Genomic DNA, 25,071 nt, shown 5'->3' on the forward strand with positions numbered 1-25,071 from the left:
AACCAGAACATGGCTGTCCTGCCTTTTCTGCCCACTCGCAGAGGGGTTGCTGAATTCCATTTTTACCTCCTCATGCCCTCAGTCTTCAACTGCTTCTTCGTTTTAATGTTCTGTCAGAGAACCATTCAAGCTACCACTTTATGTGTCTGGAAACTCATCTGGGAGATTGCTGGCTGATTCCAGACTTGATCTTGGTTTTGACCCAGACTTGATCTCCAAAGTTAAAGACAAAATTAAAAAACACAACTAACAACAAAATGCATTCACTAGATGAAGTAACAAAAATCCCAACATGCTATTCAGAAAACTGTGGCTCTGCATTTAACACTTGCAACTGCTCAGTCTGGTGGTGGTCCTCTTACTGAGACTACTGTCCATGTACTCCCATCATCAGCAGTAGCTGGAGTAACACCTGACCAGCATTTGCATTGCTTACTGCCTCTAATCACCAACCTTTTAAGGAGGGATCACTGGTCTCCCTGTTGCACAGGGGAGGGGATGGAGGCAATAAGCACAAGATCACTCAGCAGGTAAGAGACCGGTCAGCACTTGGACACCAGAGCCCATAGCCTTAAATCCTGCCCTTAACTATTGCACAAATGTTCAACTATTCTGAAAGAGGAAGAAAAGGAAAAAAAAAAAGAAAAGAAACAGTAAAAAGGAGTGACAGAGTCTAACCTTTGATTTTGTGGGCAGGATGAAATACAGGGCATGCAATAAATTGCCCAACTTTACAGAACGGGAAGTCTAACCAGTGGCCTAGGATTTGAGCTGTGTGTCCTTGGCTGCCTCCAGAATCTTTTTCTCAGGATAAATCACTATGAGGAGCTTCGGAGAGGTGCTCAAATGCAATACTGCTCATTTTATGCATTATTCAGTTTTCTTTATTTAATAAGCCAACCTTACAACCACAGTAATTAATTTGTGTATTCTCTGCTTTTACTGGAAAGCAGAGAAAAACACAAATAATAGGTTTTATAACTCAGCAGTTGGAAATTGAAAATTAACATAGATGTGAAATGTGCAGTTTTTTTGTATGTCAATTGTACACCAATAAAGTATAAAAATTAACACTGAAATAATTTCTTAGAAAAACTTTCAAGATAGACTGTAGATCTGCGACCTGTTACAAAGTTATCCCAAGTTAAACTTTAAAAAGTCTTCCTTTCACCGGCGCCCTTCTCTTCTGCCTCTCCTTGTTCCCTCCTCCATTGAATACAACACTCTTGAAAATCTGAACTGAAAAGTGCAGACCAGGGTAGTCTTTGCTGGTCTTGAGAAGATGTAAAATCCTATATAACACACATGATATTTATTCAGTGCTGGCCTCCGGTTGTTGTTTTTCATTCAAATTTTCCTGTCATTTTCAACAACCAGGACATGCTGGGCATCTGCTTTGTAAAGTCAGGTGGCTGCGGTATTTGGTGTGGCTGATACGGCCACCACCTGACAACTATCACACCAAGCAGCAGAGATTGGTTTACGTTTTTGCATTTACAGTGAGCCACACGAGAGAAGAGAACTTCAACACTTGTTCTTAGTGTGAGGAAAAAGCAGTCTTATCTTTGCATTTGATTATGTGTTATCCAAAGCATCTTAGTGGGGAAACCTTGGATTTTATAATCATTTGATTCTCTCACTTTGCTTATTTCTATTTTTGCCTTCACCACGATTGGCTGTTGAGTGACTTTGGAATGGGATCAACTGGTTCTCAGCTGCAGCAGGAACGATGTTCTTCACTCGTGTCTCTGCAAGTGAAAAACAGAGCAGTTCACGGCCAGCACTGCAGCAGCCCCAGCGGCCATCTCGTCCCTGCTCACCCCCACCCCCCGCCCAAAAAGAACACTGGAGATAAATGAATGGCAGAATAAATAATTTATGCTAATGAAATTACTGCAATTAGTAGTTCTACAATGACCCTTTTAAAAGCCACAGCTGTTAATGTCAGGAAGTGCTGTCACTACTGACCTTATCATAAGAGAAAGTGACAAATTGAGAATGCAGGGAAGACCAGTCATCAAAGAGGTCTGTTCTGGAACGATTAGAGTTTTCTGAAAAACAGTGTGAATTACAACCAGCTGCTCCCTGGCTCTGCAAGTCTCCCATGCTGTGCCATTTTGTTAAGCCCGATAACAATAGTTATTTTGCCCCATTGAGACAAGTTGTCTCGGGCCACTTCCAGCTCTACCGGAAACCACTTCTTCCATCATGGATTTACAAATGAAACTGTTGTTAAAGAGAGCTTTTCAGGGCAGCCGGGGAGCCTCCTCATAAGGATCATGGTTGGGCAGAGGCCAGGTTTTTTGTTTATATCTCCCCCGCCCCACCCCATAAGGAGGTTGCTGGGGAAGTATTTATCCCTATTGTAGAAAGATATGTGCTCACTTTTAGTTCACATTAAAACAAGACAGGACAAGAGTGAATTTCTGCCCATGGTTATACTGCAGTCAGGCTTTTTAAAAAATAAAATCCCCAAGAGGATATGATTTATATGGACTTATAGAATTTGTGCATTTACATTCTGGGTCCACTATTTGGTAATACACATTATGTCTCATATCTCATTGAAATGAAGAATAGGATTTGTCATTCTGTATTTAACTTTTGCTTGAAAAACATTATTTTAGTTACTAGTGAAATGGATTTTTAATATGTAAACAATCCAACATGTACAGATTTTAAACCTACTCAGGAATTTTTCATGATATTGGAGAGCTGAGTGTGTAGCCTTTGCTCAGGAGTCGTCGTTCTTTCACCAACAAGGATTGGCCTGTCTCTCCTCACACCCCTGTTTGTAATATTAATGGTGCCAGTCTGAAACGTTTAACTGCATCACCAGCCACTTGTGCACAATTTTCCCAAAGATGTCTGAGTATTATTGACAGCCCTTTGGTAAATTATGTGTGACTTCCCTAAGAGTTGGTGTAGCTCATTTAATTCATATTAATTGATTTTTAGGCTTCCCTTGATTAATTGAACCTGGTTCATCTTGTACAGAATGCAATAAATAATCATTAAAACGAGGGAGATGTGACTCCACAAATTACAAAGTTAACTACTTCAGAAGTCATAGAGGACAAAATGTAAAGAAGGTTTAGTGGGGGTTCTCCAGTCAGTCTTCACAGGAGAGTTCCTCATTTGTTTTGTTTTGTTTTTCCCAAAATGAGAATAAAAGTGACCATATTTTTCTCCCAGAGGTTGTGACTTTTGTACCTTGCCATCCAGTTTGTTTTCACTTGGGTTCTTTAAAGTATTTCTCAGTTTCTCCTGAAGTGACTGCAGAGCTGTTGCTTTTCTTTGGCTAAAATTTTGTTTCAAAGTAACACCAAGAATACTTCTCATGGTACCGTGTCTCAGTTTCTCCATTTTTCCCTTTCACACACTTGATAGATAAAAATCAAGTTGCAAAAAGCAGCTTTTTGGTTTGGTATGTGGAGCATATAAAAATCCTTTGCCCTACTTGGCAAGAAGAGGTCACTAAAGCTGAATGCTTGATTGTCATCCCTCGCACCCTGTGGCTTGCTATTAAAGACTAAGGTTTCCTAATTCCTTTTGTAATTTCTTCTGGTTTTTAGAAAAAAACACTGTATAATATTTTGCTGATTTTTCTTCTCTTTTTAAATTGCATTTTTGTTTTAACTTGAAGAATTTTATATAAATTGCAATGTTTATGCTTTCAGCCACAGGACAAAGATTCTGTTAGCCTTTTCATGGCCCACGTTCACACCAGTGTAAATGAAATGAGTACCAGGTATTACCAGAATGAGAGAAGACACAACTATACCACCCCAAAGAGTTTTCTAGAACAAATATCATTGTTTAAGAACCTGTTGAAGAAGAAACAGCAAGAAGTTTCCCAGAAGAAAGAGCACTTGGTGAATGGCATCCAAAAGCTAAAAACCACAGCTTCTCAGGTACGACCAAAATGTGTTATTACTAAGTAAAAGTTTGCTCTTAAAAAAAAAAATTTCTGTTGAGGTAGAATTTCATCTTCATTTATATAAGATGCTTAGTGCTAAAATTAATAATGACATGAAAAACACACTCTTCCTACTTTCCTAAGCCTATAAAGAGATTGGCCAGTTACTCTACCACAGCCGGTTTGGAGAGAGACCGTCCCTTATTGGCCTGACTCCGTGCAGGGCAGTTTGGAGATGCTGAAGGGGGCAGGCCCAGCTGATTCCCCTCTCTTATCTCCAACTGCTCTGGTACTCTGGGCTGATTATCATGAATTTTGTCACACCGGATGGAACTGAGATCCCTTTTAGTCTCAGACACTCAACCCCCAGTGAGAGCATCATCAACCCCTGGCTGATGACCTGATAAGGATATGATTGGTTCCCTAAGGTTAGCAGTTTTCTCTGATCTCAGCCTCTGCACTGCTGCTTTTAGCCACCATCTCTCTTAGATGAAAGTGTCCAGGGTACCTTCATCCTCAGTCACATGGCCCTTAATACCTTAAGAACAGGAGCAAATCAGGAGAGAATTAGCTTTAGGATGTCAATCATGTATATGGGTTTGTACGCATACCATCTTATCTCATTGTTAAAAAACAAACAAATTTAAGCAGTAAGTGTTGCTACTATAATTTTACATATGTGGCTTTAGGGTTTCAGGCCACAGAGCCAGTGAGGTTGAAGATTGAACCCAGATCTGTGTTACTCCAAAGCCCATGTATTGTCCATAGTTCCATACTGCCTCTCTTGTGACTGGTTAAAAAAGAATGAAGACTTTGGAGAATGGCCCAGCTTTTTTTCTGAGCCAGTCAGGCTCTAGAGGTATAGGAAACATATTCTCACTGGGGTGACCTCAAGATCGGAAGTTCCAGTGGGCTTCCCCAGAGTATTGTCATCAGATCATACTCTCATATACTTTTCAAGACATTGGGCCAGTTTCCCACCCCCCGCGCCCATCCCCGCACCCCCACCCCAACCCCCACCAAGAGTGCTGGGTGGTCCACCTGTGCCTAGGCGAGAAATAAGCCACAGCCTGGTTGTGGGATCATGCACCGGCGCCTTCACTCTGACGGCCTCCCTGGCCATGTCCTCCAGGCATTCGGTAGGGCACAGAACCACTTGCCTCTTTCCATGTGCGTTTCCTGTAGTGGGAATGGCTCTCTGGTAAGACATTGATCTGTGCTAAGCAATGAGTAGATGGGCCACAATGGGAACGAGAAACTAGAGTGAGGAGGTCTCTGGGGTGGTTTCCAGGACTGAGTGATGTAAAGAATAGTTAATGGGGAGTTACCAAAGAGCATATCCGATATTTGTGCAGCTTTTCCTTCCTTTTCAAGGAATGTCTTTCTTTACTCTTCCTTTTTTATGTACAGTTTATCTCACTCTTTTTCCCTTTGCCTTCTTTCCTTTTCCTTTTTCTTCCCTCTACCTGTCTGTCCAATTCCTAGTAGACTTTCCAAGAGTCCTGTTGAGCTACAGATGATGAGAAAGGAGATCTGTGTTCCAGAGCATTTGTGCACCTTTGACTGATGTTCCAAACTGAGCCTGTTGTCTTTGCTCAGGAAATGACCATATGGCCTAAACTGAGCTGTTAATACAGTGGGGCTGCCCTTGGCGCAGAAAAAATGGCTTCTGCCACACTTCAAGAGTTTTCTTCCCAATTAGCAGAGCTAAGGCCATGTGGAGTAACATCCTAAAGGTGGCAGCATCTCAGCCACAGGAAAGAAGAAGGGGAGAGAGTGTGTGGTTTCCTAACAATCTTTGCAGTTATGGGTGGTTTAGTTGGAGGGTCAGAGAGAGAAAAAAAGAAAAGGACTGGTGATTCATGGTGTCTACCGAGTTCTGGCTGCTTGGGGTCTCCTTAGTCCCCTTGGCTAGAAACAGCAGGCAGAAAGTCTGAGATGATACACAAAATCTTAATTGAAGGACTACTGGTGATTTCTCTTCATGAGGAATTTGTGTTCATAATGCTCTTAATATCAAAAGAGTAGTTGGAATATTTAATAACTCTTTAAGAGCCTTTAAGTCAATTTATTATGAAAAAGAAGCATGGTTTCCTACATAGACAATTGGAAAGCCTCATAGTATAAGATCAGGTTGTGTGCTGAGCAAAATGCCATCATATTGGAGCATGTGTCCTCTATGGATCTGTCGTAAGCAAATCCACAGAACTGGATATCCATGCCATTTGAAATATAAGTGTCTAAAGTTTACTGCTGCTCATTCATTGCCATACAGCTGCAAACCCCTTTCATAGCCATATATCCCCTTTCTAGATGTCAGCTCAGGTCATCATAGGTAGCTTTAGTGACCTTTCCTCATAAATGAGGTATCCCACCCAGGGCTTGAGTCACTTTGGATATTTTAGATCTAATAAGCATCCTGAGAAAAATCAGGGCTTGAAATAATAGTTTCCTCCTATTCTCTTGGAGATTCTTTTGATTATGGCCTCACATAATCAGAGAAGTAAATGTCACTGGGCAGTTACCCTGAGTTCATAGGCTAGAAAACCAGTCTTCAATTAAACTGTACAAGTACAGACAGCCATCATAGTAGTAATCGTGCCTTCCAGGTGGAATGTAAATAAACTGGATTAAGAGTCCTTGGATATAGTAGTGGGATGTTGTTCCACAAGCTGAACCACCCAAGTGCTGTTAAAAATTGAGTCAAAATAAATGGTTATGGTTGTTCTTTGCTTCCATGACTTAAAAAAAAAAAAAAGTAATATTTATACTTCCAGAAAATGAATGGAATAAAGAGTTAACAATCATGATGTATAAAGCTGCCCTCATGTTTCTGAGAGCCAACTCATGATTTTCTCTGTAATGCCTTACTTCTGCTTTTCTTTACATGATCCTCCAACTAAGGAACCTAGTAGTACTTTCTGAACCTCATGAAATTCCAGCTGGAAAAAAAATGAGCAGAATCATTCTTTAGAGCAGATGAATTTGTTGATGCCTCAGAAAGATTGAGTTAATCAAGAACTGAGTGAAGGTGTTTAGCAGGGGGTGAGAGGAGGAGGACCCATCTAGATGTTCACGGGGCTTTTGACCAGCCCATGCCAAAGCCCACACACCCTGCCAACGCTGCATGCCTGCCGATGCCCACATGCTGTGCCGATGCCCGTGTGCCTTCTGATGCCCACGTGTCCTGCTGAAGCCCACATGTCCTTCCGAAGCCCACTGCCATGCCAAAGCCCACTCACAATGCCAATGCCCAGTATGTGATTTGCCCTTATTAAGTAGGTATTAAGTTGAATGTTATATGATGTGAAAAAAATCAAAGGGCCAATTCTTATTTTATGGGAACTAGTAAGACATATTTATGGGCATTTTGATCAAAATAAGCAACTGATTAAGTAAACTGGTAACAGTCAAGGAAAGCAGATGTCTTCAACTTGTCTGAAGTCTCCAGCGATTTTCTGGATAATGCAAGCCATAGTTCCTCCAGCTTGTCACCAAGCAAGTCTTCCTGCAGCCTCTGCTGCCTTGAGCCTGAACTTCACAGGACCAGAAAAGCAAGGGGCACGAGTGACCTGTGCTTGGCTGACAGGTGCTGGGTGAAAGGTGCTGGTGGTGCTTCCCAGTCCATACAGAGTGAGTTGAGAAGATAAACGTCTAGGTGATGCGGACATGAATTAATGAGTTTCCACAAAACCATTGGAAAGCATTTTTTCTATTCATATGTGGGGGGAAAAAAATGGGAATAAAGTCAAATCAGGGTAGCAATAGATGCAGGATTCAGTGTATTAGGGATGCCTGAATTCATTTTTAAAAATAAGCTATACCTGATATTTGTTGTTGTTGATCCAAGTTACTTTAAAATAATGACTTCCCTTCAGGTGGGAGATCTAAAAGCCAGACTTGCCTCTCAAGAAGCTGAGTTACAACTGAGAAATCATGATGCCGAAGCTCTGATCACAAAGATCAGGCTTCAGACGGAGAAAGTGAGCCAGGAAAAGGCCATCGCCGATGCCGAGGAGCGAAAGGTCAGGCTAATTCCCCCATTTAGAGTGCGGAACTATATTTAGCACAAAATAAACCTTTGTAGGTGAACAATTTTGAACAACTTCCTCTCCAGGGAGCACAAAATCTAAAGAATTATTATAGTTACACATGTAACAGCATTTCACACCATGATTACCACTTGACCTTTCTTTACATTATGCATTTTCCCAACCTTTTAGCTCTTTTAATGATATGAAAGAACAATAAATACTGAGCTCATTCAAGCATATAATGGATGTGGATCTTGAACATCAGGCCTATTTGTAATACAGTAAAGGTCATGAAGTCACCTCTGAGGTTTCTAAAGGTTTTCAGTTTTTAGGCAAATTGAACAACTCAATTGTTAACAAAGCCCATTCCGTCACTTTGCAAGATGGTTTTCGAATTTTGCATTTTAATAATACAACTTGAGTTTATTATTAAATCCTAAGCTAAATTTGTTCCTTTAGATTCAATTGAGGCCCTGTCATTCTGTATTATGTTTTACTATTAGAAACAATTACTTTTAAGATTATATAGATTCTGCTTTCTTTTTACAGAGGTTTCCAGCAATTCTGAAATAAATAAAATTTGTCATTTTTACCAAAATTTCAGCTGTAAATGGAAGGTATTTCATTTTTGTGTATCTTATTTCTCAAAAGAAATACCACACTAAATAGAATGATTAATAAATATTTGTTTAAAAATTTAATGTGTATATGTGAGATAACTTCTCTTATTTTAGACAAAAGATTATAGTTGGTATAGTTAATAAAAAAATCGTGAGTTATGAACAATCTTATAATCATTGAATCAGTAGCCATTATACCATCACCCTTGCATTTTTTGTAGCAGAAAATATGAGTTCTTTCAGTGGTAGTTACCATTCATTCAGACAATTTTTTCTTTTTTTTCCAATGTGTATTGAGCATGTTTGCCTTTAGATTGCGCAACTGAAGAGTTGAAAAGTATATTGAAAATCAAAACTAGTTTTTTTTTTAAATACTTACTTTTAAAGTTGAAGATAAAGCACATTTGGCATGGTCAGTGGGCATATACATCCTAATTCTGGGAATAAATGTTTCCATTAAATTTCAGGTAAGTGGAGGATATCCTTAAAGGTATATAATTACATAAAGCAATTAGGTGTCACACATTTTGTGTGATGTGTGACATCTATGCAGTCATAGATTGTGTGTACATGATAATTACATCATAACCCATCTCTACAGCTAACTTCTAGAGATCTTAAAGTATAGCAAGTACTCTAGAGGTATTTTAGTATGAGAATTCCTAAGGCAGAATTATCCTCACAAAGGAGGAGAAGTGTTTTGGCAAATTAGAACTCATCTGACAGGTTGTTTCATGAAGTTCTTCAAACGGGAAATAGACACTATTTATATCTACTTCACACAAAGAAATAAAAATAATGCTTAAAATGTTTTCATTTTATCCATAATGCTTAACTTAATTCTAAATAACAAATACTAACTAAGCACCTGGTTTTTGCCAGGCACTATTCTAGGCTCTTGAGGATATTATGACATACAAGGTGCCATCACATAGATTATATTGAAATTGAAAAGGCTGACAGAAGACAAGAGAATGTTGGTAGATAAGATGTTTTAGTGATAACGGCTAAAATCACATAGATGTGATGGTGGAAGGAACTGTATTAATTTGGGTGGTCATGGAAGGAAGGTCTATTGGTGAGTAAGCCACACAGAGTCAAGAAATTAACACTGAATATGTGTTATGGGCTCACATATGTCCTGTTCAGCAGTGTGGTACATTCTACGTGATTATTAAATGGTTGTATGTGGACTCTGTGATCCTATGCAATTGGGGTCAAAGCTTCATACATAAGTTATTAAAAGGTAATAAAAAAGTTCATTGCCACACATAGGATGTCTAAACAAATATTGGGGTTTAGAGACTGCCTTGCTGTGCATCTTGACAACCCATGTAGAGAAGCAGTTTGAAGTTGTTGCTTCAGATTCATGAAATAGTCAAGGGCCATTCAAACCACTGTCCTTGCCAGCAATGACTTCAAGTAACACAAGCACTAAGCCTATAAAAATTAGTTCTTCCATCTTTGACTTGTCAGCTCCAAATTCTGAAGATCCTCTGATCCCATTCACATTGCTGTCTTTGTTGAGTAGAGTGTAATTCTTATGAGTCAAAGTACCTTCCAAATTGCAGGCTAAGATAATTGCTTCAGAAGTTGACATCCTCCTTGATTTTGAATGATCTTCCATTTTTCTATGCATTTCTTTTCTAACTATGGGTAGGGCTGAATTTTGGAGGACCATCAGGAATTTCTTACAGTCCAAAGGCAGGTAAGAGCAGCATACTAATTTGCCAGGGCTTCCGTAACAAAATTGCACTGACTTGGGAGGCTTAAAAACAGAAATTTATTTTCTGACAGTTCTGAAGCCTGAATGTCCAAGATGTTGCCAGGCTTGGTCTCTCCTCTTGGAGAAGCCTCTTCTCAAGGAGAGGCCTCTCTTCTGGGCTGGCAAGTGCCCACCTGCCTGCTGTGTCCTCACATGGTCTTTTCTCTGTGCGTATTCCCCTGGTGCCCCTGGCTAATCCAGGTTTTCTCTTTGTGTAAGGACATGAGTCACACTGAACCAGGGCCCATCCTAATGGGTTCATCTTAACTTAATCACCTCTTTAAAGGCCCCATCTCCAAATATGATCACATTCTGAGGTATTGGGGTTAGGAATTTAACATATGAATCCTGGTGGACACCACTCAGCCCATCACAGCAGTTCCTGCGACTTGATTCTCTCCCTGTGCCACCACTAAATTTCATGAACCATCCTCAGGGAGTTTTTGACTAACAGAGGGCAGAAAGGTTTTTGCATACCCAAGAATGGGACTCTCTCCAAATCTCTGCTTTAACAGTCAGTGGTAGAGGGAAAGCACACACTCCAAGCGATCTCTGTAGCTCTTCCCTCCTTCTCCAGGCTGAGCCTTGCTGAGCACTACCCAGGAGCCATGGGGCACAAGCATCACATACTGAGGCTTACCAGGTCACTAAGAGACACAGCATTTTCACTTGCTCTAGTCTCCTTGCACCTCAGGGAAAGAGGTATTGGGAATGAGAACTAAAGTGACCAACTTCGAGTATTTTTTTAATTTGCATTTGTGGGGTTTTGTTTATTTAATGTTCAAGATTGCTGTTTATAAAAGTTACCCAAAGGTAGAGTACTCCATTAATAGTAAAGGGCTCAAAAGGGGAAGAGTAGCAACTCCCATTCTCATAGAAATAGCACTTAAAAGAAATACTCTTTAAGTTTCTTCTAGTACTAAATGTCTGTGATCTTGAGTCCAATTTGAAATGATGCTATAATAAATAGTAACAAATAGCATTTATAGATTCATTATACCCTTATGGCAAGCAAATAAACCTGAGGTACTAACTCGCTCACTCATGCATACTCTTGCATGTGCAGCAGCATTCTCCAGCATGCTGGTGTTCTTAGAATTTTCATGGTCTGTTCCTGGCAGTTTTGAGGGTTTTGGTTTGGGAGTAGTTCTCAATAAGCATGCAGAATTTTCTTATTTGCATTAATAGTTGCTGTGCATGTATTGGCAGGAGATCACATATCTACCCCGAACCAATTATGTTCATAAAAGGTGCAGTATACAGTAAAATAATGGTTAATCAGGAGAAGGATAATTAATGCTAATAAAGCTGTAGTAGACAGCATAATTTGTTGTGAGCAGTATTTAATTTTATGGTATAGTTAAATCTGTTCATTCCAAACAACATCTGAAGAATTCACATTTATTCACACTTTACTCTCCCCAGTCACCATCACCACGGAGCCTTCACCAGCGTGACTGGATTCCTGGGGCCTGGTGCCACAGCTCTGCAACTCCCGTTTTGGCTGAGGGCTCCCAGTGTACCCTTCCTGGCCTTTCAGATTCTATAGATGTCCTAAGAGGAGGGGGATACAAACTCCAAAGCCTCTCATGTTGTTTTGGTTCGAGTTTACCTGCCTGGTTTCCCTGTGGCCATGTTATGTGTGTTCATGTCAGGAGGCGAAGCAGCACTCATTTGGAGTGTGGAGGGGGCCACTGGCCCCTCAGCAGTGGAGTGGACAGCAGTGCCTTTGTTCCATTGCCACAGGCAAAATGACTGCAGCTATAGCTAGTTCTCAGGTCCTTAGAAAAGCCATAATCAGACTTTATAAAAATTCTACTGATGGCCCAGGTCTCATGTGGACACAGGCTGCAGACCTCCGGCAAATTCTGAAGTAGGGAGGGATTCAAGATGGATTGGCATCAAACTTTACTTCTTTAACAGAAGTTCTTCATGACTTCACTAAAATATTGGAGAATGGTAGAGTCCATGGAAGTCCTTTACAAAAATTGGTAAGAAACAGACTTGATGATGAGCAGATTTGGCAACAACTAGAACTGCAAAATGAACCAGTTTTACAGTACGTCCAGAATGCAGTTAGTGAAACAATGAAAGACAAAGACATCAGTCTTCTCCCAGAGAATGAAGAGCAGGAGCGTGAGGAGGATGGCTCAGAGATGGAGGCTGGTGGCCCAGCAGATCCAGAACAAGATTTAGAAGAGGAGGAAGTATTGCACCTGAGTGTTAGTGATCCCAAAGGGAATAAGCGAGCTAAAAATGCAGACAAATTTGATCTGAGGAGAAGCCCGGTTTTCAATGATGAGGATTCTGATCTTGACTTTGATATCAGCAAGGTATAATAGCAGAGCAAGGTGCAAAACAAAGTGTCTGGGAAACCAAGAGAAAAGTCCATAGTAGATGATAAACTCTTCAAACTATCTGAAATGGAGATCTTTTTAGAAAACATAGAAAAGGAAGCACAAAAAGATGAGGAGGAGGAAGAAGATATAGATTTTTTTGAAGATGTTAATTCTGATGAAGATGAGGAAGGACTCTTTAAAAGTAAAAAACTCAAGTCAGGTAAAAGTTCCAGAAATCTGAAATACAAAGATTTCTTTGATCCAGTTGAAAGTGATGAAGACTTAGCAAGTGTTCACGACGATGAACTGGGTTCAGATGAAGAGGAAGAGATTGCTGAGAAGAAGACAGCATTTCTGAAGCAGATGAACATAATGACCTTGAAGAAAGTGAAGATGGTAAACAACATAAACCTTTGCTTTGCCAGTTGATGAGGAAATGGAAATTACAGATATCTTACACGTAGAGAAAGATTCTGATAAAGTTAAATCCTCTTTTGAAAAAAGACAGGAAAAGATGAATGAAAAAATTGCATCTTTAGAAAAAGAGTTGTTGGAAAAAAAAACCCTGGCAGCTTCAAGGAGGAGTGACGGCACAAAGGCGACCAGAGAACAGCCTTCCAGAGGAGACCCTGCACTTTGACCATTCAGTCCTCATGGCACCTGTGACCACAGAGGAAACTACCCTTCAACTAGAAGATATCATTAAGCAGAGAATAAGAGATCAGGCTTGGGATAATGTAGTACATAAAGAAAAACCCAAAGAGGATGCATATGAGTACAAAAAGCGCATAACATTAGACCATGAGAACAGCAGATTGAGCCTTACTTAAATTTATGAACAGGAATACATCAAACTCAACCAGCTAAAAACAGCAGAAGAGGAAAATCCAGAGCATGCAGAAATTCAGAAAATGAGAGATTCACTCTTCTTAAAGTTGGATGCCCTTTCAAACTTTCACTTCATCCCCAAACCGCCTGTTCCAGAGATTAAGGTTGTGTCGAATCTGCCAGCCCTAACCCTGGAAGAAGTAGCCCCAGGGAGTGTCAGTGATGCAGCTCTCCTGGCCCCAGAGGAAGTCAAGGAATAAAATAAAGCTGGAGACATAAAAACAGCGGCTGAAAAAACAGTTACAGACAAGAAACGAGAACGGAGGAAAAAGAAATTTCAGAAGCATATGAAAATAAAGCCAAAGGAAAAGCAGAGAAAGCTGCTTGCAAAGAGCAACCCAGATCAAGCAGGGAAATACACAAAAAACTTCAGAGAAGTTGAAAAAGCTGACCAAAACAGGCAGAGCTTTGTTATTAAAGGATGAAGGTAAAGACAAAGCCTTAAAGTCATCTCAAGCATTCTTTTCCAAGTTACAAGATCAAGTAAAGATGCAAATCAATGATGCAAAGAAAACAGAAAAGAAAAAAGAAGAAAAGACGGGATATTTCTGTTCATAAATTAAAGCTGTAATGTATTTAAATATAATGTAAATATTAATGTGTAAGCTTATGTTCTGTCATTGTTTATAATAAAATTTTTGAGAAGTAAAAAAAAAGAAAAAAATCCTACCTATGGTTAAACATGCACAGAAAAGAATGCCATCTTCTAGCCAGTTGAACAAAAAGCTTCTCATCTGTTCTTAAAGTACAGCCAATATGGTTTTTAGACATATGTAAGCAAAAATTAGATAGGGAATTCTAGCAAGAATATTTGGAGGTCTGGGTTACTGAGCCAGCCTGAATTTTCATTTGTCCAGGACTCTCTGAAAAAGAAATCTGAAGAACAGATGAATCGTTTTATCTTGCATTTATTATTGGTAGCACCTTATAATTAGTCAAAGCCGTATTTGGAGCATTTTGATATTTGAACCTATCTGTGTTGGGATTTGTTGTTGCGTATTTTGTGCATACGTGAAGCACTGCATATATGCTGTGCCTGAAAGTAAGTGAGCCTTTAGAACAATATCCTCATCTGTTCAAAATGTAGACAAACGAATTATTGAATTCTGAACTGCGTCTCAGTTAACCTGCATTTTTCAGTAGAGATATCCAAGGTGATAATTGGTATATGTGGATTTGTGTGCTTTTCCTTTCTGAGTAGGTGACGGCCATTCAGACTGAAGTGTCCCAGAAACAGAGAGAGTGTGAGGCCGATTTACTCAAGGCTGAGCCCGCGCTGGTGGCTGCGACAGCTGCACTCAATACGCTCAACAGGGTAAAGACGAAGATTTGGCTCCAGGGGTTCCTCAGAATAATACTTAAGCGTTGTTAGGGTTTGAATAACTAAACTGAGAGTAAAGTCCATGCAACCAAAGGATGTTTAAAAGGAAAGAAAGTCCCATAAGATATTAAAGTAGAAACAAACGTTTGAGGTCATCACGATGGTTCAACTTTCTTTCCCAGGAGTCTGGCCTGCCTGCCACCAGGCAGTCTCTTTTTGAATACTTCCAACACAGTGGGATTTACACTCACATGAAAGGCAATTCTATTGTCAGCGACTGGATTTGACCCAAATCCAGTTGTTCATATTATGTGTTGCTTTAAGAACTAAATGGGGGATTCTTTATTTCCTCTGGTATAAAAAGTAGCATTAATGAGAAACTCTCATGGTAAGAACAATAGGCTAGGAACAGAGATACCTAGCTTTGGCCCACACCATTTTTCCTAGCTTCACTTTATTAGCAAAACCTCATAAGCACTCAAATTCCCATAAGAAAAAAAATCTGTGACTATCAGAAGAGTAAGGAAAAATGGAATTGTGAGTAATGGTATTTTAAGAGCCTCAGGGCATCTTGTCCTCAGGTTCTACTAGGTCTCTGGGGAGAACTCTAGGGAATTTCCAGGCCTGAGATTCTTAAGATTCAGTTTCAAAGAGGAAAGGATCCAGACCTTCACAGCTCTTCAAAGGAATATTCAAATTCTTTTTTTTTTTTAAGTATGTTTTTGAAGAAAATAATTTTGATTATAAGCAAAGAGTTATTACCTACATGGATGTCTTATGCTATTACCATAAAACTGAAAGTTTTTAAAGAATGTAAATATACAAGATTGATTTTGATGCATTTAAATACTCTGCTGCAATGAAAATGATGATGTTGAATAATAGTTAACAGGAAAAAATGTTCAGGATATATTAAGTGAATAAAACAAATATAAACTAGGATATGTTATATGACTTTTTTGGGGGTGTGTTAAGAACATAACATACTTGTGCATAGAAAAAAATTGGGAAAAGGACAATAGTAACTGATTATCTCTGAGTAATGGAAGTTTGTATCCTGAGCACTGGAGTGTTAATTAACTTCTTTGTGCTGCTCTCCATTTGCATGTTTTTCTCTGAGCATTAACCCAGACAAAATAATGTCACTTAAATATAGAACTCAGTATATTTATAAATGATAAAAGAATCTTCAGTAGCCAGCTCTCAATTGTCATTAGCATATTTTAGGTTTTTGCTTTTTATCTTCACATCCTTTCCATTCCTTGAAGTTGCTTCCCAAATAAATAGGCAATTTATGTTAATGGAGCAGAATCAGGTTCAACATTAGGTAAGGTTTTAAAAGTAAGAGTATATTATGTAACTCATGAAATATCACAGAAAACACATTTAGAAAAAATCATGTATCATTAACTTACGTCTACTTCTTATAAGACCTTTATATACTTCTATATACACTTCTCAATTTCTGCCCCAAACTATTTGCCCTAATACTTATAGAGCTGACCCTTGAACAGCACAGATCTGAACTGTAATAGGTGTTTCTCATGCATGTAAAGCAGAAAAACAATACTCAGAGACTCTGAAAAATAAGGGATTATGTTTCCGGGAGGGCCTGGTTAAAATGAAAATAGTATAAAGTTGGGATATATTCCATAAATACCCGAAAACCTGTATGTTTATAAAATTCCCTGGACTCAGTGAGCAAGGCTCTGCAGGTTTGTTATATCAGATGGACAGTTTCTCTTGGAAGCTAAAAAAGGGCAGTTATGTTTGCAGAGATTCAGAAAAGTGCCCAGTGAGAGGGTCAGTTCCATCCGAGGTGGAATCCCTGCGTGGACTGTAGAAGCTGCTAGACTGCGATTAATGTGAAAAAGGAAAGTGGGAGGCCAGTAACGTCCTGGTAACGTCCCTGCATTCTCTGGACCTCCCCTGGACTTGAGTGTGTCCGTGTGCTTTTCTTCAGGTCAATCTCACCGAACTGAAAGCCTTCCCCAGCCCTCCGAGCGCGGTCACCAATGTGACTGCGGCCGTGATGGTCCTTCTGGCGCCCCGGGGACGAGTGCCGAAGGACCGAAGCTGGAAAGCAGCTAAAGTCTTCATGGGAAAGGTATCAGACAGCCCGGCAAGAAGAATCCCAACAATTTCTGGTTTTCAGTACTGCGGTTATACTTGACAGGAAAAGATGGTCAAGTCAAAAGAAATCATCTTTGTATTCATTGAGTGCAAACTGCTGTATGTTCTCTAGATTTCTAATTTCGTTTGCAGCGTTGAGTTCAGCTTGGAGGTGGTAGCATACCTAAGTCAAGAGCAGCAGCAGTTGGAAGGTTGCTAATTATTTGCAAAATTACGAAAGCAGTTAAGTGTAGGAGGGAGAAAATTACATGGATTTCTTATGCTGGAAAAATGTTACTAATGTAAGAAGGTGAAGCAGAGGGGCTCTTTGGTATGTGTTTTTCTTTTTCTTTTCTGCCTTTCTTTTCTTTCAAAATGTGAATGCCTCCTGCACAGGGACTAAATATTTTACCCTGGGATAGAAGAGATTTAAAAAGTGTCCATTGCTAATTCTTACTTCATACTATAAAGGCTGAAAAAGTCAAACAGTAGGATAAATGCAGCTTGCCAATTTTGCCTTTGTAATGCAAGTCCTAAAAGCTGATTTTAACTTTTGATCTTGGAATTTTCTCTGCAGCCCAAATGGGTTCATTGCAATAAGTCTTTTTGCTTTACAGGTTGATGATTTTTTACAAGCGTTAATTAACTATGACAAAGAGCACATTCCAGAGAACTGTCTAAAAGTGGTGAATGAACAGTATTTGAAAGACCCAGAGTTCAGTCCAAACCTGATTCGGACCAAATCTTTTGCAGCAGCTGGTCTTTGTGCCTGGGTCATCAACATCATGAAATTCTATGAGGTATCAGTCTTAATCTGATGGTTTACAGGTGTTACTCACAAAGGGCAGTAAGCATGTAAGGTTCTAGGCTAGCAAAAAATGTAAAATGATTTGGTACTTAATTTGGCATTAAAATTATTTTAATTAATTAATAAGATAAAGTTTGAAGATGGAGACATGAAAGTATCAGATTAAACAATCCTATACAGAGAATATTTGAAATGTGGAAATTATCTTTTTCTAGGGTAGAATGATTAGCTACTTTAGATCAAATAGCAGTAATGAATTTGATTTGATTAGATACAAACTTATTGGCTAGATTAATTATACTTATTTTGTTAAAATATTAATTTCATGTTAACTTGAAACAAATACAAGTCTGAATTTGTGTTTATTTAAACTTAATCCCTACTCTCAATGCAAAAATTTACACCATCCATTGTAGACTCAACGAGATGAGGAAATAACCAGCTTTCTTTTTGCTTGAGTGTTTACATGACAAACACATATTTTGACTATATATAGTCTAATCTAAAGTTTGTACCATCAAACAATATAGAGACAGATTATCATTTCACTTAGTCATTTATTTATTATCAAATGCTTACTGTCTGCCAACTCTGTTCCAAGAACTTTGTCTGGGAAAAGGGAACAGTGCGTGTCCCCTGAGGCTGAAGAACTGTGTCCTTTTTTTGTGTGGAAGGTTGTAATATTTACAAATGGAATTACTGAGGAAATGCCAAGTATAATCAATGTGATTCCCAAAATGATTTTCGTAAACCAGATTATATCCGTTATATTGGGAACCCACAGGAACAGGAGGACCCTGTTGATCTTTCTCTCTTATTCATGGAAATCTGTATTGAGCAAGAGTTTAGACAGACTGCCCTTAATGTATGGCCTCTCTCCATAACAAAATGCCCAACCACTGTGCTCTCCTTGCACCGTAAGTGAAATGATGAGCAAACACCTAGACTGTGGCTGTGTTCTGTGTTGTTTTGCTATAAAATAGGAAATAAAATTTAATTTCCTTCCCCACTTCCCACAGGAGAAAAATTGGCCCATTGAAATTCTCAAACCATTCAGATAACACACACTTAAATTGGCCAGTAACTTAGAAAAGAAAGTAAAAGTGTGATTAATATTGTGTGAGGATATTCCTTCCACTCTCCTTTCTGTTTGCAGATAATTTCTCCACATTTATTTTCTTCCCTAAAGTCAAGACTTGATCCCAACTTTAGGTATAGTTCTTGCACACTACAATTTCTAGTGATATGAGGATTACCTCCAGATTTTAATGACAAACTAATCTTAGTATCTTAATGGTGTTTGATGTATATATAGTATTTTATACAAGTACTTGTAACTCTAATGTCTAGAATAAATGACTAAATGGCAACCAGAGATCGTGGAAGGCTATGTAGATTTTGGCTCTGCCATTAATTAGGTAGAACCATTGCTAAGAAATAAACCACAAATGGCTAGGTGAATTAGAGATTTTAGTAAAGCTCCCAGCAAATGTAGGATTGAATGCATACTCATTCTCTTTGAATCTTTATTGCTTCATGAATTAAACCCCATTTGGATTTTCAGGTCTACTGTGATGTGGAGCCAAAACGCCAAGTGTTAGCCCAAACAAACTTAGAATTGGCTGCAGCTACTGAAAAACTAGAAGCTCTCAGGAAAAAGCTGGAGGTAAGTGTAAATTATGACCCTGAGAAAGTTCCCAAGAGATGGCACCTCCCCCTTAGAATTCCACCTTCAGACAGGGACATATTGAAGTTCTAACAGAAAGGAATTCGATCTCATACATGTATCCATTTATATAGTCTTTCAGTAGATATTTCTTATCTGCTATATGCTAGACACTGACCTTGAAAAGGGGAAATTATCATGGTTTCTGCACTTAACAAACTTTGATGGTCTGGTAGGAGGAGGAGGAGGGTGGCACATAGTGATTAAAAGCAAGGATTCTGGGAGCAGACTGCCTGAGCTTATATCCTGGCTCCACTACTTACTGTTTTGCCTTGCACAGGTTAGTTAACCTCTCCAAGTCTTTGTTTTTTCATCTGTGAAACAAGTATTATGATAGCACCCAGTTTTTAGGTAGGATGGTAAGGATTAAATAGGAATGGTTCATATTAAAAATTTAGTATGGTACCTGGGCACATAGTAAGTTCTTAGAGAATATCACTACAAATATTACCATCATTACTGTTTCCACAAATATGTAACCAGTCATTCCCGTCCAGCATTGTATTAGTATTTATGTGCCCATAGAGAGAGTGCAACAGCCGCACCAAGGAAACACTGAGCCTGGAAAAACTAGAGACATTTTCATGATGAAGGTGCACTTGGCATGGGGTTCAAAGGTTTCTTGGCAGTCACCAGGACCACTAGGTTGGGAAGGGTATTCCTGGCAGAGAATAAAGAAAAGAGGGAAGAAGTTGGTACACTTGAGGAAACTCAATAGGCCAGAGCTCTAAGGTGAGTGCTTTGGAGAAAGTTAGGAAGAGCAGGAAGTAATGTGAGATGGATTTGTAAAGGTGGGCAAAGGTCTTCCTTGCCTTTCACACTACAAAATTTAAATTTCATCTGACTAGTGATATTTGAGACTTTGAAATATTTTAATAGGCTAATGACATGCTCAGATTAGCTCTTCAGCAGCTGAATGGAAGCTGGAGGGAGAGAATAGTCCAGAAGGTAGAAGGCACGGCAGTGAGTCCTCTTAGGGCCTCAGCTAAGGCAGAAGAAGCCCTGCTATGGAGAGTGAAATGGATGTAAGGCTGGCTGATGGGATATGGAGGGAGGAAGAGGAATACAAAGCAGAGATGATGAACTTAAGGAGTCTGACAAGGCAGCATGGAGTAGTGCAATCAGAGCGGGAGGCTACATAATCCTAGCAACCTAAGGAGACCGTTGGTGCTTCAGCTTTTCTAGAACATAGTTACAATAAACAGCTACCTTTCAAGTAGGGTGTTTGTGACTTTTCTGCTACCCAGAATCCAGCCTACCTTCTTTGGGGCTTTAGCAAGGGTGCCCTTCCTTCCCTTTTCTAGCTGAAGACTAGATATATGATCCAAGATTTGCCAATTTGGTTCCCCATCTCTAAAATTCGAATCATCAGCAAAAGAATAAAAAGACTGAAATCAGAGTTTCCTGCATCCTAGATTCACTGTCCCGTGAGACTTTCAGGTAGTTCCTGCTCCCAAGACAGATCTCTGAGTGCCTGGTTGTGCTGCTTCACCCTTCCTTTCTTCCTAACAGCCTCTGCCACCCCTATTTTCTTCCAGTAAATTCCCTTCAGCTTAAATTAGGTACAGTTGGTTTCTGTTACTTCTAACCTATGAATCCTGATGTATTGAGATGCTATTCATTGTGCAGTACACAATCGATAAATGTTAGCTCCCACTCTCTTCCTGTAGAAAACCCGTAAGTTATGTGGTCAGCAGTCAGGAGTGAAGTTTGAGAGTAACACCTGGCTCAGGAATGTAGATTTGGGAATCACTGGTGTGAACATCATATACATAGAGAAATTGTCCAGTGGAAGTGTGAAGAATAAGGAGCAATGAAAGCTGAAGGTAGACCTTGGGGAGGATGTTCCTACCTTGGAGTAAATCCTGCTGTGGGTTCCCTGAGCAGGTGAACTCAGCAGCCACTGCAGCCTGGAATCTGGCGCTCAGAGTGGCCAGGAAGCCAAGCCCAAATCCTCATAGAACAAAGCCTGAACTTGGGACTACTACTTGTTAATTTGGCAAAAAAATGTGGGGAGCAGGGAGACGTTCTAATAGAGAGCACCTCCCAGATTTAAGGGCAGGGTCTCAAAAAAGAGGGGAAATCATCTTTCCAAGGCAGAGCCCAAGGCACTGACTCCTTGAATATACCAGGAAGAGAATAAATTGGCTTCTCATTTTACTATTCAATAATTATAAAGAATCTTTTTTTGATAATTATTTTAATAAGATGGTTAACAACCCCGAAAGCTTTCTCCTTAAGCCATGGAAAATCCCAGCACCTCTCACAGTAATTCACAATGCCTTATCTTTCAAGAGTGCTGCTTCTAATGACCTCCTGACCATTACTCGCTGCCCAAGTAACTTGACCCTTCCCTTCTTTCTGTTCAATCAGTACATATTCCTGCTACAGCAGCAAGCATGCTAGTCAATAAATCCTGGTGACTTTGAAAGAAAAACAAGTCAACAACAGTTGATTTAGACAAATTTAGAATGAACATGTTAATTTTGTAAGAATTATCTTCATTCATTGGTCAAAGTTCAGTCAACTTGACTAAAATCTTTAGAAAAATGTTGTCACCTATTATTAATGGCTTCATGTATGTTGTAAGCAATTTAATGTTCATAGAAAACGTGACAAGGATGGTCAAGACAACTGTGTGTGATCCTAAAGTTAAGTAAGACTTTATCTAGTTGCAGAACTAGTGATCCTTTGGACATAGCCTGCAACTAGCTGAAAGAATCATTCACATCAATTGTTTGCAAAGACCCACAATGTAAGCACAGGTTCACATATCAATAGGCCACAGAGCTAACTTTGCAGACACAGAGAAAACAACACATAATAATAATCAAAATGTGCTTATGAAGAATGGGTCCTCTGTATCCCCCTACCAAGAATAGATTATCAGAAGGAAATTCTTAATGCAAGAGAATCTCTGGCCCCAGCTCCTACCAAGGCTGAATTCTTTACGAAGACACCATGACTGATCATAGCAAGGACGAAATACCTCTGCATAGTTTGTCGGTTGGCACACTAGTCAGGTAAAGGCTTTAATTGAAGTGAAATTATAAATTTACTAGCTTTGCCTTTGTTCCCTCCAGCCTCTCATTTTTCTTCTCTCCTCAGCTTTCTCTCCTCCTGATCTTACGCCTCCTGGGTTGCCTTCTTGACTGACCAAGTCGGGATGTGTCTGATACCAGCATCTGGGCTATGATGGAAACTCATTCATACCAGTGTTACTCCATATGCATTTGCTCTTTTGAGTCTGTATCTCTACTTTAAGATGAAAAGATGGCCTTATATTGAAGGTCAAGTGAAAAAGAAATTCTTGAGCAGGAGTGGAAGAAAGACCATCATGTCTTTTAAACACAGAGCCTAACTAAGAATGTCAAAAAGAAAACCCAAAGTCAGTTTCTTTAGGGCAGTGGTTCTCAAAGTGTGTTCCCCAAATCAGCAGTAGCATCAGTGTTACCTGAGAACTTGTTAGAAATAAGGACTCTCAGAACCCACACCAGATCTACTGAAGGGGAAACTCTGGTGGGGAGCCCAGGAATCTGGGTTTTATCAAAGCCTCCTGGTGGTTCTGATGCCTGCTCAGTTTGAAAACCACTGGTTTGAGGAATCTAGTGGGCTGGAGCCCTTGGGGTTAGTCCCTCCTTTCTCCATTGACTTCTAGAATTCAAGAAGCCAGGGCCTATCTAGAACTGAAGGAACCAAGACTTTCCCCTACTTACAAGAAAACAACTTAGCCTACCATGGTTTCATAGAGGCTGGCAGAAGACATGAGTCTTGCGGGTCAGAGACCCATGGTCACTGTGACTCACAGCACAGCAGCAGTGTCAACCGCACACCTTCCTCGGTTTCTAATGATGTAGTAATTGGGTCATTGACAAATATAAGCAGTCTCTAAATTATGCAAGTTTGCTAATTAAAGTCTCTTTGAACTTTGCACATACAGTTGACCCTTCAACAACATGGGTTGGAACTGTACAGGGCCACTTATACATGGATTTTTTGCAATAAATTTATTGGAAAGTTTTTTAGAGATTTGCAACAATTTGAAAAAATATTTCTGTAGCTTACTTTATTTTAAGAATATAGTATATAATGTGACATACAAACTATCGATTGTTTATGTTATCAGTAAGGCTTCTGGTCAACAGTAGGCTATTAGTGGTGAAGTTTTGGGGGAGTTAAAAGTTATACATGGGTTTTCAACTGCACTGGGGTGTTGGGGTCACTAACCCCCACATTGTGGAAGGGTCAGCTGTATTTACAAATGCAATGTTTTAAGACTTCTTTAGGGTTGTTAGAACCTGCATGTAGCAAGATGCCATAGTAAGGAGTCTCCTAAGTGTTTGATATCTTAGTCAAAGCTTTTTTGGCTGTAAGTAATAGAAACCCACTTAGGAAACCTTAAGCCAAAAAAGGATGACTCATGGAACTCTGAGGAAAAAAATGTGCCTGGATCTCAGGAGGAAAGAGATCCAGCAAATGGGAAGCTGCCATAGATATCTTTTGGTGTCTCTCCAGGACCATGTTGCTTCTCTTTCATTCTTTCTCTTCCACAATGGTTTCCCCTGCCTTCCTGTGTCCTTGGTAGTCGCTTTCTAAATGAAGCCCTCGAAAATGTACCTCTTCCTAGGTCTTTTGGTGCTAAAGACAATGGCATACCTCTGTGTCTCAACTCCAAGTTTCCAGAACAGAAAGCCTTGACTTTCTGGGTCAAGCTGCGTCAGGTTGCTGAGGTCTAAAGGGGTTAATAATTAACACCCCTTTTCCTTGTCTGAGCTATGGACTAATGAGAAATGAGGGAACAGTAGGTGGAGAAAGAAAAGATGAGCCTAATCATTAACACATGGAACTGGAGGATGAGGCTTAGGCACAAGAGAGAGGGGACAGTGCAGCCAGGGTGTGTTTGAGTCTGCAGGGCACATCCACCCAGCCCAGTCACTGTCAGCCCTCTCTTTGGTGCAAGAGGAAAGCAAGAAGACTGTGTGGTGAACTGGTAATCTCTGGTTGCACTGATGCATTTATTACCACTTACCTTTCTCCCATACCTAGCATAAATATGCTGAAGGGGCAAAGGTCAAAGGAGGGAGAGGTTGGTTTCATTTACCTTAAGGTACTAGATATTTTAAGTTGATTATAACATTTCCATCCTGTTTAAAAATGGCTCACAAAGCAATTTCGACTTTTACTTAGGATTTGGATCGAAATCTGAACCGACTCACAGCTTCATTTGAAAAAGCAATAGCTGAGAAAGTTCGATGTCAAGAAGAGGTGAACCAAACCAACAAAACTATTGAACTAGCTAACAGACTTGTCAAGGAGCTTGAGGCAAGTTACCTTTTTCTTCCAAAATTCCAACTAAAATACTCAGATTGGCTTTTTGGAATTTTTTCTTTATTTGCTGTCTATATAACTAAATAGACCTGGAATCAACAACCAAGGGGAATAAACATCATTCATACAGTAGTTCTAACTTAACCAAAAGGAAGAAGTGATAGAGTCTATGTATTTTTTAGTAGATAGCCATGAACCCAGTGGTTCTCCT

General features: G+C 39.6%; 1 protein-coding gene and 1 pseudogene across 1 annotated transcript in view; both read left to right on the forward strand.

The window, feature by feature from the left end:
- DNAH11 (dynein axonemal heavy chain 11) overlaps window positions 1–25,071 on the forward strand; it is a 363,375-nt gene that overhangs the window by 250,439 nt on the left and 87,865 nt on the right. The window contains exons 56-62 of the mRNA XM_057504579.1: window positions 3,681–3,914; window positions 7,798–7,944; window positions 14,767–14,880; window positions 16,850–16,993; window positions 17,616–17,798; window positions 19,371–19,472; window positions 24,720–24,858. Coding sequence (XP_057360562.1) covers window positions 3,681–3,914; window positions 7,798–7,944; window positions 14,767–14,880; window positions 16,850–16,993; window positions 17,616–17,798; window positions 19,371–19,472; window positions 24,720–24,858 — 1,063 coding nt within the window. The remainder of the gene's footprint in view (window positions 1–3,680; window positions 3,915–7,797; window positions 7,945–14,766; window positions 14,881–16,849; window positions 16,994–17,615; window positions 17,799–19,370; window positions 19,473–24,719; window positions 24,859–25,071) is intronic.
- On the forward strand, window positions 12,090–14,511 carry LOC118907995 (U3 small nucleolar ribonucleoprotein protein MPP10-like; annotated as a pseudogene).

The sequence above is a fragment of the Manis pentadactyla genome, chromosome 7, assembly GCF_030020395.1.
Source record: "Manis pentadactyla isolate mManPen7 chromosome 7, mManPen7.hap1, whole genome shotgun sequence".
In the NCBI taxonomy this organism is placed as follows: Eukaryota; Metazoa; Chordata; class Mammalia; order Pholidota; family Manidae; genus Manis; species Manis pentadactyla.